At 40.6% G+C, this 12,307-nt stretch overlaps 1 protein-coding gene across 1 annotated transcript; it reads left to right on the forward strand.

Annotated features, from left to right (window-relative positions):
- Positions 1 to 749: 749 nt before the first annotated feature.
- LOC106572155 (tumor necrosis factor receptor superfamily member 25) lies at positions 750 to 11,601 on the forward strand. The gene is made up of 9 exons (XM_014146057.3): positions 750 to 1,265; positions 1,902 to 1,995; positions 2,757 to 2,873; positions 3,297 to 3,411; positions 4,669 to 4,781; positions 5,315 to 5,476; positions 5,768 to 5,793; positions 6,281 to 6,389; positions 8,982 to 11,601. Exons 1-9 carry the CDS (start codon positions 1,248 to 1,250, stop codon positions 9,344 to 9,346), a joined length of 1,119 nt encoding a protein of 372 aa, XP_014001532.1. The 5' UTR covers positions 750 to 1,247; the 3' UTR covers positions 9,347 to 11,601.
- The last annotated feature ends 706 nt before the right edge of the window (positions 11,602 to 12,307 follow it).

A 12,307-nucleotide genomic window follows, 5' to 3' on the forward strand; every position in this document is an offset into this window, starting at 1 on the left:
AGTCCTGAGGCATGGCCCTAGGGCTCAGGTCCTCCGGGAGGGGAGGGAGAGGGAGAGAGAATTAGAGGGAGCATACTTAAATTCACATAGGACACCGGATAAGACAGAAGAATTACACCAGATATAACAGACTGACCCTAGCCCCCCGACACATAAACTATTGCAGCATAGATACTGGAGGCTGAGACAGGAGGGGTCGGGAGACACTGTGGCCCCGTTAGACGATACCCCCAGACAGGGCCAACCAGGCAGGATATAACCCCACCCACTTTGCCAAACCACAGCCCCCACACCACTAGAGGGATATCTTGAAATCACCAGCTTACTACCCTGAGACAAGGCTGAGTATTGCCCACGAAGACCTCCTCCACGGCATGAAAATTGATAATCAAGAAGACCGTGAATGTTCCTGTGCGGCCGAGTTACAGTTTTGAATTAAATCTACTTGAAAATCTATGTCAAGACCTGAAAATTGTTGTCTTGCAATGATCAACAACCACTTTGACAGAGCTTGAAGAATTTTGAAAAGTATAATGGGCAAATGCTGCACAGTCCAGGTGTGGAAAGCTCTTAGAGACTTACCCAGAAAGACTCACAGCTGTAATCGGTGCCAAATGTGATTCTAACATGTATTGACTCAGGGGGTTGAATACTTATCTAATCAAGTTATGAGTGTTTTATTTGTCATATTTATTTTTACAAATGTTAGAATTTTTCTTCCACTTTGACATTAAAGTATTTTGTGTAGGTTGTTGACAAAAAATCCATTTGAATCCCACTTTGTAACACAACAACGTGGAAAAAGTCAAGGGTTGTGAATATTTTTTGAAGGCAATGTACAGTAAATTGCAGCTTTATAGACTTAAATAGAAATGCTTGCTTACGTATGGTTGTACCAGCAATGGAAACCAGTATTTTATCTGACTGAGTTTCCTGTTGCCTTATCAGTTCTCTGAAGTCTTGAAAGAGCTGACACTATAGACTTCCTTTGACCTACTTCTAACTCATCACAGCGTATTAAGAGCCATTTTAGCTTTTTTGTTCAAATTTCTACTAGGAAATTGGCAAATGGCTAGATAGAATGCCGCAAACATTTTGTATTGACTTGCTATGTATTTTTTGGGCGTTATAGTCTTTTTAATATTGATCTTAAGTTTTGTTTTATGATTGAGTTGAGTACATCCATTTATTTCAGATGAGAGAAGCAAACCACTGGCTACACTTTATCATTTTAAATTATTTTCAAAATGTGGTTCTATGTGTTGGTAAGTATTTACACAATTATTATCTAAATCTAATTTCTGTATATTCTAGTTGTGTTCATTCAAATTCCTCTACTTTGATTGGAAAATCACATTTTGCTTTACATTAATTTGGATACATTTTTTTCTGTTATTGGCCTGTCATAATGCTTATATAACGACATCATAATGGATATGTAAAGTGATATCATGGCAGATTATTTATATAATGACAGACAATTATTTCATGTTACTGTCAATGGATTAGGTTTAGGGTTATTTATGACGATGCTCGAAATGTTTACTATTTAATGTTTGGTGATAATAGTTGTCATAGGTGTTAGCAAGGTTGTGAAGTGGAAGGCAATATTTCTAAATGTGTTGACTGGCCGGTTCTTATTAAGTGTTCCTAATTATCACATATCGTTTGCTCATATGTAGCACTGGTATTGTGCTGGAGATAATGAATATGAGGTTAAAACCCTGCACAATGCCTCTTTAATTGTGGGGCATTAGTGAGGTAATTTCCAAATACACATAAATGTATTTTGTAAGAGTATATCAGTATGTTGGCGTTGTAAACTGTAGCAGTTTATGCACTCCTCAAGGACAAATGGCATATCACTAATGACAAACCTCTGTCTCTCCTTTGTCTGCCAGGTGTTGACACTAGCCTGTCTTGACTCTGTGCGGAGTTGCACAGAAGAGACGCTAAAAAATCACCCGGAAAGTACCTGCTATGAATGTCCAGCAGGTAAACATCACTGAGTAACACAATTAGAATCTGACCTTGAACAGAAGTGGGACTGGTTAGTCCCGAACTACACTACAGTATAGTGTATACCAGCCATACTCAATAGGCTGACAGCGGTCCGGATCTGGACCCAGAATGGGGTCAAAACAGACCGCGGGTCCTAACTTTTTTATTTATTTTTTAAACTAAGTCGGGCTTTCAACTTACTGCTATTGAGAGTTGTAGTAGTCGGTGCAATTTGGAAATTTGGTAGTGCATGGGCAGTTTTCCTCTTGTTCTGTCATTTACTTACAGAGCTATTTGTATCATATGAACACACACAAGACATGGCAAAATGTGTAGAATTGCCGGAAATTAGCTTAAAAGATGGATCCGCAGTAGTGTGAAGAAGCTGAGGAGCAACATGATAAAAAAAAAGTTGTACATATTGTGCTCTTCTATCACTCGTGCAATGATGTCCGAGGTGTTCGATGTTTGCAGTAACTTCTTTGTTGTTGTAGTATTGCAAACGGACAGGGCTGTTTCACCATTAAGGACTCCAGCTTTAAAACGGCAAAATGTTCTCTCCACCCCATGGCAAAATGTGTTGAATTGCAAGAAATGTGCTTTTTTTGTATACAGTATTGTCGTAGCTTTGTTCACAATCTTGATGTAAGACCGTAGTTAAATTGAGACACATTACAGTGCATATAATACAATGTTTGTGCATCACTTGGCGAAAGATACATATGCATTGCACTGTATTTCAACATGTCTTTCAGGCTTTCACAAAGAAAAAGGAACCTCCAAATGCATAAAATGTATTGCGGGCAAAGAATTCACTGCAATACGAAATTATGATGTAGCTTGTAAACGCTGTAAAGCATGTGATGAAGGAGGTAAGCATTCTTCACTCCTATTTACGTGACCATTTACTGTATGGACTGCAGTCTAATAATGCACTGAGTGCTGCAGTTATTTTTCAGACATGTGTTCATGTTGGTGTGAAGAATATCTGTGTGGTTATTTATGGTGTGGGACTTGAGCGTATTCTGTCAGCAGAACGACACTCGCAGTGTGCAAAGAGAACAATTTTAATATTTTACACTGCTAGAACGGTTTCTATCAACAGAGGGTGTGTGTGTGTGTGTGTGTGTGTGTGTGTGTGTGTGTGTGTGTGTGTGTGTGTGTGTGTGTGTGTGTGTGTATGTGTGTGTGTGTGTGTGTGTGTGTGTGTGTGTGTGTGTGTGTGTGTGTGTGTGTGTGTGTGTGTGATAGGAGTGAGACTGAGACAGTGTCTTTTCTTTGTCTTTGTGTCTTAGTCTCTCAAATGGTGGTGAAGAGTTGTGAGCCCAAGAATGACACTGAATGTGGCTGCATGAAGAATTACTACCCAAAGAAATCCAAACATCGATTGCAATGCATCAAATGTCAAACGTACGACCACCAGATTCCAGCTTCTACAATATTTATACATTTAGTAAGCTGAGCATATGCACCACCCTTTCTGTTTAGCTCTGACAATACAATATTCTGTAGTGCCAAGGAGTAGTGCTCACACACGTCTTTACAGTCTCACAAACCAATCACATTTTGACAGAGGCAATGACCATAGAACATCCTAGAACATTTTTTAAATCCAATTTGTATTCTTGCCAAAGTACCTCAGACACATCCACAGTGTTTCACATTGAGACCTTCATGCATTCCAAATTGCATCGTGGACCCTATATAGTGCACTACTTTTGATATGGGCCCTGATCAAAAGGGCTCCCGAGTGGCACAGTGGTCTAAGACACTGCATCTCAGTGCAAGAGGCGTCACTGCAGTACCTGGTTTGAATCCAGGCTGCATCACATCCGACCGTGATTGGGAGTCCCATAGGGCGGTGCACAATTGGCCCAGCGTCGTCCGGGTTTGGCCGGGGTAGGCCGTCATTGTAAATAAGAATTTGTTCTTAACTGACTTGCCTAGTTAAATAAAGGTTACATTTTAAAAAAAATACATAAGTAGTGCAATATATAGAGAACATCTTCAGTATAACCCCTCAAAACCCACAGGTTTTGTCGATGTAGACTTGATTTCCCTGAAATGACTCAGCCATGGGTTTTAATCCAGTGTACTAGAAAAATAACGTGCTCTGTTGTTGACGTCAACTAAGGGAGCACAGTTATTTGTTGGATGCTGCTGAAAGATCAATCATATCCTGTAATGACATGCATTGAGGTCAGTGGGTTGAGGACTTCCTCTCAAAGTGGTGCTTTATCAGATTTATATGGTCTGAAGTTCAGGAACATCCCGTCTATGTTTCTGAGGTACTCTTGTGTTTCTGGTAATCATGTTCTAAAGGCACGCCCACTTGTCACAGATACAATATTTATTTTCATCCCTCTGATTTAAGTAATAAATCAGTGACACTAAAATTGAGGAAGTTTAAACTTCTAGACTGGATTGAGTACAACGCAAAAGCACAACATGCAAAAAAAACATCTCTATCTAAACCTTCCTTTCGTTGAAAGTTTTCTAAACATTGGATCCATCTGATGTTCCCTAACCAGGCCTGAAATGTATACTTAAGTGTTGTTGGTATCGTATAGAACAATTGTTATGAATGTCAAGGTGATAGGGTTTTCTGGGAAATCCCCTCTGGTTTTAATGTGAGTGACCTTGAGTTTTTCTGTCTTCATGTTTCAGTAAAGACTGTTCAAACTATACAGAATGTCACACCTCCTGCACCATTACTACGACTCAGAGACCTCCAACCTTGACACCCAACCCCAGCATCACTCAAACAGGTCCAGACCATTGTGAGTTCCACCAATAACTTGGCTTCCACAGATCCTTCTTTCAGTCACCTCATGAAGCCTTTGAAATCCTGTCACAGCGCCTGTCATTAACGGTCAGACAACCTTACCTTTTTACAATTCTAAAATGGTTTGTTTGAATCCTGGATGCTGATTGGACGAGCAGCGTTCCAAGCCGCCCTGTATTCACTGACACAGGCACACCTATATGCCTGCTAACAGTTCCATCTGAATTATCACTGCACCTCCGTAAGAGTATCATCATGTTCATGTTGCTGTCCAAATCATCTGGCACTATTGCCGCTGAATTGATAGCATGAATCTATGTACAGCATTAGTGCATCATACTGACAAATTCTATGATGTACTTTTTTTTTTTACAGTAACTTGAATTTCTCCTCCATGCAAAAAATGGTGCTCTAGTTTAATCTTGTTGCTCTCTCCCCTTCATTCTTCTGAACGTAGTCACATAGTTCAGTTGTTTTTGTGGTATGAAAAACACCATTGATGGTTATATTTATTCATATCCTCAACAGATCCCCTTCTGACCACCAGTTATGTCTTTGTGGTTGTCCTGATGACCACTCTGTTAATTGCCGGTCTCCTTGTCCTGACTAAGGGTGGATGGATGGTACATGGCTGTTGTGCGACCCCTGAAAAGGACCTCCAGTTGCCTACAAGGGACACATCAGCCAACGGTAATGATAAACTATCCAGTAACCCATTTCACAGTGTGGGCTCTGGCTCATCAATGGCCTACTGAGATTGAACCCCTAAGAGCAATTCATATATAATAGAAAGTTATTTTATTTTTTGAAGTGTTGAATGTAATACTTGGTTTATATGAAAATATGGGTCAACTGTTATTAGCAGAAATTATAATTATTCATCTTAAATCTTAAAGCGATCTGATGTGAATACACTTTACAAGTTATTCCCTGCAACAGTTGGTGCAGGAAACGCTGATAGTCTGTCTTTAACTCAAACAGGTCAGCCAAATGGTCCAACATCACTGGTAAGTATCAGTTAATTGTGTTACATTTGGATCATGATCAGTGATAGTGTGGGAAAGGAAGCAAATGAGAAACGATAAAGAACATGAGAAAAATACATTTTATTTACCTGTAGACCAATCCTGACTAGCACGTGCTTTACGCACACTACTAGCACGTGCACTACATTACGAAAAAAAAAGAAAATTTAAGTTACTCTGGATAAGAGTGTCTGCTAAATTACTAATAATGTCAAAGCAAAATCATTGTTAATTACGTTACTATGTTTACATCAATAGATCTTTTTTTCTTCCAATCATTTGTCTTTATCCTCTTTAATTACAAAGTCAGTGATTTTAAACCTGTAAGGACTTATCTAGTTTAGAAAATGACCTGTATCTATTTTGATGTTACCATGTACATATACTGTATGTGCGTATGGAAACTTTTCTGTACTGCTTAGAGAGACAGATGCTAAGGACTTTTGTCTGTCTGACTGTCCCTTCCAAGACACTGAATATTACTCAAGGGATTCCCATGACGACATTCTCTCACAGTGCTACCAAGACGGAGTATCACACCCTTGTCACACCCCTGTTGCCAGGTAGAGAGCCCAGAAGTAAGTCTTTAATGTAGTTTGTTGCTTTGCCATCAGCCTTAGTTAGCCAACATTGCATTTCAGCTTCTCTAGCAAGCTACACAAGTAGCACTTAAGGTTGGGTTCAGAAGCTTGGATTTATAATAAATGAATATGACATATTGTAATAACGTTAATGTTTCAAAAATCTGAAGCAGAAGTCCCTGTACTCTTAAGATAAAATAGGACTGACATCCCATCAAGCACATTTCTGAGTAGTGTGTACAGCATAGTACTTACTACCTGTCCTGTTCCTGTTCCTGGTGTGGGTAGCATCTCTGTTGTGGTTTGTTGTGTTCTCAGAATCAAAACAACCGCCTTTCCTTTAACACCTCAGCGTGTCAGCGTAAAACGTATCTCTGGTCAGCCATGTGGTGGGTGTGCATGCATGTGTAGGTGGAAACTGGGAAACTTTGATGATATGAATCAGAAATAAGCTGAGCTTCAGAGAAAATGGCAAATCCGATACCAAGAAGTAGCCAGCTGCTTGACCTTTAACATTTGAGCGTGCTGCCTTATCCATCTTACAAATTACACTCTGATTCCAACATCCAATCCACTGAAAATATGTACCTGATAAGCGTGATATTAGTTAGCGTAGTTTTAGCACTGTGAGAGTAAGGGTTTGTCCCGAGTCTTTCAACCCGGGTCTAACCTCAAATGTTAGGTTTACTTGTTGATATTTCAGTCAAAACCCCATGTCTCTTTATGATGAAATAGTATGCCCACGTTTAGTTTACGTGAAGATTGCTTATGGTTGTCAACATCAGAATTCCCCTGTGGTGTCGTTGTAAGGTTATGGAGCTTTTGTGTAGCTCAGGTTGCGTGTCATTCCCATCCAGACTGAGGCTTCCCCCACAAAAACAAATGAATTGGACTGGGATTTTGCATAGTGTGCAAATACCTTTATTTCTAGCAAGCATTTTGTTATTTAAACTAGGTCTTATAATTTACACAGACTAGACAGAGATATGTTAATGTTGATAAAAACATTTATCACTCCTAAAAACACATCCTCAGTGTTTTCTCTCATCCCAAAGAAAATGATCTGAGACCAGTTTTGATGGAATCTCGCCCACACTCTCTATTACTTATAGTGCCTATAGAAAGTGTACACCTCCCTTGGATTTCTTCACATTTTATTATGTTACAAAGTGGGATTCAAATGGATGTGTCATTTTTTTGTCCACGGTCTACACAATAGTAGTTGAATCGGTGCTTGAAATGCAATACTTGACTGAGGGACCTTACAGATGTTGTATGTATGGGGGACAGAGGAAGGAGTAGTCATTCAATCATTTCAACCCCAATTATTTCACCCAGAGTCCATATAACGTATTGTGATTTGTTAAGCCTAATGTTACTTCTGAACTAATTTAGGCTTGCCAAAAGCCTCTTAAATGTAATGGCAAAAATGTAGCTTTCCGTCTAAATAGACATACCCAAAAGTAACTGCTTTTAATAAGCAGTTATGTCAAAAGGACATGCGTGAACTTGGTATCATTAGAAAGAAAATACCTGGGAGATAAGGAAATGGTCAGAACATAGATAGGAATGGCTCAGTTCAGATCACACAAGATTAAGCACACACAAAGTAACTGTTTTTTGCTTACCTTGTAAGTTGTTTGATGTTTAGTGAAAATGACTCTCTGGGCTTTGAATCGACAATGGTAGGTCACAGGCTGACAAATAACATATCCCTATCGTCTGTGGAGTCTTCGCTTTCAACACATATCAACGTTGTTCAAGATTTGTATCGTTTTGGCTTCTTGAGTCGCAGCCATCTTGAAATGGGCTCGTGGGTATGACCTGCCCTTTTATGGCCACATGCTCATATATGGTACTAAATCGCACTAAAGTGGTGCAGTGGTCTAAGGCACTGCATTGCAGTGCTAGCTATGCCACTAGAGATCCTGGTTCGGGTCCAGGCTCTGTCGCAGCCGGCCGCGACCGGAAGACCCATGGGGCGGCGCACAATTGACCCAGCGTCGTCCGGGTTAGGGGAGGGTTTGGTCGGAAGGGATGTTCTTGTCCCATCGCGCACTAGCGACTCCTGTGGCGGGCCGGGCGCAGTGCACGCTGACACGGTCGCCAGGTTTACGGTGTTTTCTCCAACACATGGCTTCCGGGTTAAGCAGGCATTATGTCAAGAAGCAGTGCGGCTTGGCTGGGTTGTGTTTCAGAAGATCCCCAGCTTTCAGGAGACACCCTGTATTCATGGACAGGGGTTACCGTTCTCATTTTAGACGACATTGAATAAAACGTTTTTGAAGACCCTACATTTAAGGGGGTGAATACTTATGCAACGACTATATTTTTGTTATTTAATTTTCATTAATTAGTAAAAATGTGTACAATTCTTTTTTTCAAGAATCTCTCTCACCTATTACAGTACCTTTCGGATTGCCTCCCTCCCATTTCTCTGTTCCTCAGTCGAACAATATGGTTTCCTCATACCATAATGGCCTGATACCAGTTTCGATTGAATATTCATCACACACTCACCACACCACCTTGCTCACCTGAACACTACAATAATTAATTTCTTCTCCACCTTTCCCCTCTCTTCCTCAGTCCCTCGACAGGAGACCCAGGAGGAGCGCTGGCCCGCCAAGGTGTTGTACGCCATCATCAAGGAGGTGCCTCTGCGGCGCTGGAAGGAGTTCCTGCGCCTGCTCTCTGTGCCCGACCAACATCTGGAGCGTGTAGATCTGGAACCGGGCCTAGGCTCCATGGAACGGCAGTACCAGATGCTGCGTCTGTGGAGCCAGGGCCCGGCTGCAGGCCTGGAGGATATCTACTCTGCTCTGCTCTACATGGACCTGGCCGGCTGCGCCCACCAGCTGCAGGACAGCCTGGAGCAGCTGCAAGCGCTCCAGTCAATATCCCCAACCAATGACATCACTGCAGAGAACCACAGAGTCTGGAGGCTTACTTAGCCCGTGTCACATCACCCCAGCACCACCAGATAGGATTGTGGAGGCTGCTGGGACATCACTTATGACTTCACCACAGAATAAGATCATACCCAGATGTGAATATGACATCACGACAGCATCATAAGACCATGAAGGCTGTTCTTTTCTTCTTCTTTTGAAATAGATTTGAGTCTTTTTATATTTTATTTACAGTAATTCACGAATGAGAATGAGAGACTGATGGAGAGAGTGAATTAGACATAGGTCAAACCCCCACCACCAAGGACCATGTGACATCAGGAGTCGGCAGTTCTACCACTACTCACCCACCGAACTGTAAATATGATGTCACCACCTGGACTGTAGTCTTCCTGTTCAAGTTCCACTTCAGAGACTGGTTACCTGCAGGGTTTGGCAGGTTACTTTCTAAATGTAATCCGTTACAGTTACTAGTTACCTGTCCAAAGTTATAATAATTAACGTAACTTTTAGATTACCCAAACTCATTAATGTTATCTGATTGCTTTCCCCTTAAAAGGCATTAGAAGAAGACAAAAAGGATCCATCAAACGCATTTGGTGTGTCATCATAGTGGTCTCGAGAGACAGGACAGTAAGGGTTTATACAAATCTCCTCTGTTGAAATCTAAATGTTAGTCTAAAAGAAATGTGAGATAATGTATAGATGCTTTTTATGTGAAGTTTAACTTCCCTGCCTGGGCTAATGAGACAGTGGATTGCGCAGTCAGATGGAACAGAGTAAATAGGCATTTTAACATCATAGATTTAGCCGGTGGTAATTTGTGGAATAGACACCGGCTGGAATGTGCTTTTAACCAATCAGCATTCAGGATTAGACCCACCTGTTGTTTAAAGGGAAATAATGCATGCTCTAGAATGTCCTTCAAGCCAATCAGAAATGAGTGTTCAACAATGCTAAGTACTAAATACACATAGGTAAGACCTAAATGTACACATAGGTACAGAATTGATGATTAGAATACTAATAGGATCTCTATGGATATACATACAGTCATTGGATCAGAGCCATAGAATTAAACATCAAATTGATTTAACTAGGCAAGTCAGTTATTAAGAACAAATTCTTATTTTCAATGATGGGTTAACTGCCTTGTTCAGGGGCAGAACGACAGATTACAGATTGTACCTTGTCAGCTCAGGGATTTGATCTTGCAACCTTTGGGTTACAAGTCCAATGCTCTAACCACTAGGCTACCTGCCGCCCCAAATAACGACATCATGGCAGCATCACAAGACCAATCAAGAGGACCATTGCAATCCCAAAGAAACTGTGAATCAAGCAGTGGAACAACTTAGTATCGTATAGAAATGGGTTTGTTTGGGGTGATAATGTGTCAGCTATTATGTAACCTTGGTGAAGACTGTATCAGAGGAGGATCGTTGTAATGATGGGGCAGTGAGTCGGAAGCAGGTGAAACGTTTTAATAAAACAACAACACCAAGAACACGCCGCTAACATAAGGCAGTACGCCGAGACACAAGAACAATACCAACTAGTGAGTGAACCTGGGAGAATAACATATAAAGGGGAGGAAATTATGAAGGTAATGGGGTCCAGGTGATTCACAGATGTGCGTAATGATTAGTGCCAGGTGTGCGTAATGATGAATGCCAGGACCAGTGGTTAGTACTCTGGCGGAATTGTTCGCCAAATGGTGGAGCAGGAGCAGACGTGACAATCGTAATACAAGCACACTATCCCTTTTCCGTTAAAAAAATAAAAATTATATATATATATTGATTTCAGATTTTTAATGTTATCAGTAATGTTCTGGTATTTTTTAAAATGTGTTTACCCATTTCTGATGTTAAGTATGTTGTTAATTGTCAGAGAAAGATTTGTACTGCATATTGCTACATAGAGTAATAAAAGTGAATATTTTTTAAACAGTTCCAACAACAGGACTGACTATCAATGATATCTGAATTATGCTTTTATCCATGTTAGAGGCTATAGTGTTTGTTTACATTTACATTGTTTACAAACATTGGAGTAAAACAAGTTTATATTTCCGTTTCTGATGGGGTATGACAGTTGAACTAAACTCATGAGGCATACGTTACATTTTTCAAGAATCAATGGGTATATATCATTAATATATAAGTCCAATATGGATGTAGCAACTAAGGATTCTAGCTTTAAATATATGCACAGCACTATGGTACTCAAGGTTAAATAATGATATGCTTAATTGCTGTATGCTGGGGTGTAAAAATCATCACTAATAAACTGAAGTTGAATTACAAATGTAATTGACCATACAGTGCTGTTTCATTGTAGCCACAATATGGGAGTATTTGCCCAAACTGCAAAGATGTATATATACTACTGCTGAATCCATGCAGAATAACTCAATCACACAGAAGAACTGTCATGCATTCTGTCAAGCCATTGTAGTCCTACTGCCACTTGTTTTGAATCAGAAAGGGTAGAAAACCATAGCAAGATTAGAAATTGAAAATCTTTGTCCCCTTTGGTGCCAACATGCAAGCATCATTGCATCAGGCATGTTTTTTACACTTATGACGTAATCTGGTCCACATAATGTCAAATGAACATGAATAGTAAGAATAGATAGTAGGAGTTCTTAAGTAAGTGTTTAATCACAGAGTCAGTCAGTTGGTCTGTCACTTCAGCCAGGACGCAGGACTTCAGCCAGGACGACACTGTGAGGCCAAGTCAGTCACAGAGCCTAAAGTAATCAATAATCAACGAGGAAAATGCAGGGGCCTCCATTGGTTTCTATGTAACGCCGGGGGCAGATTCGGGGAGGGACGGGCACGTGTGGGCAATTTTTCTCTGCCGCTACGCTTGCCACACCCCCTGTTACCGGCAGAGTTTTAATGGCTTTTTATAAACTACAGTTTCACCTGTGCTTGCAGCTCCCTCTTCAAGTGTTGCTAATAGCGCACTTTGAAGATGAACACCCACAAGGACGTC

This window comes from Salmo salar, chromosome 15 (genome assembly GCF_965601325.2).
Source record: "Salmo salar chromosome 15, fSalSal1, whole genome shotgun sequence".
Classification (NCBI taxonomy): Eukaryota; Metazoa; Chordata; class Actinopteri; order Salmoniformes; family Salmonidae; genus Salmo; species Salmo salar.

Excerpts from the sequence above, each read along its gene's own strand:
- LOC106572155 (XM_014146057.3), top strand. Across the intron at positions 1,996-2,756 it reads CTGCTATGAATGTCCAGCAG|GCTTTCACAAAGAAAAAGGA; the intron begins GTAAACATCACT and ends CATGTCTTTCAG. Across the intron at positions 4,782-5,314 it reads TCAAACAGGTCCAGACCATT|ATCCCCTTCTGACCACCAGT; the intron begins GTGAGTTCCACC and ends TATCCTCAACAG.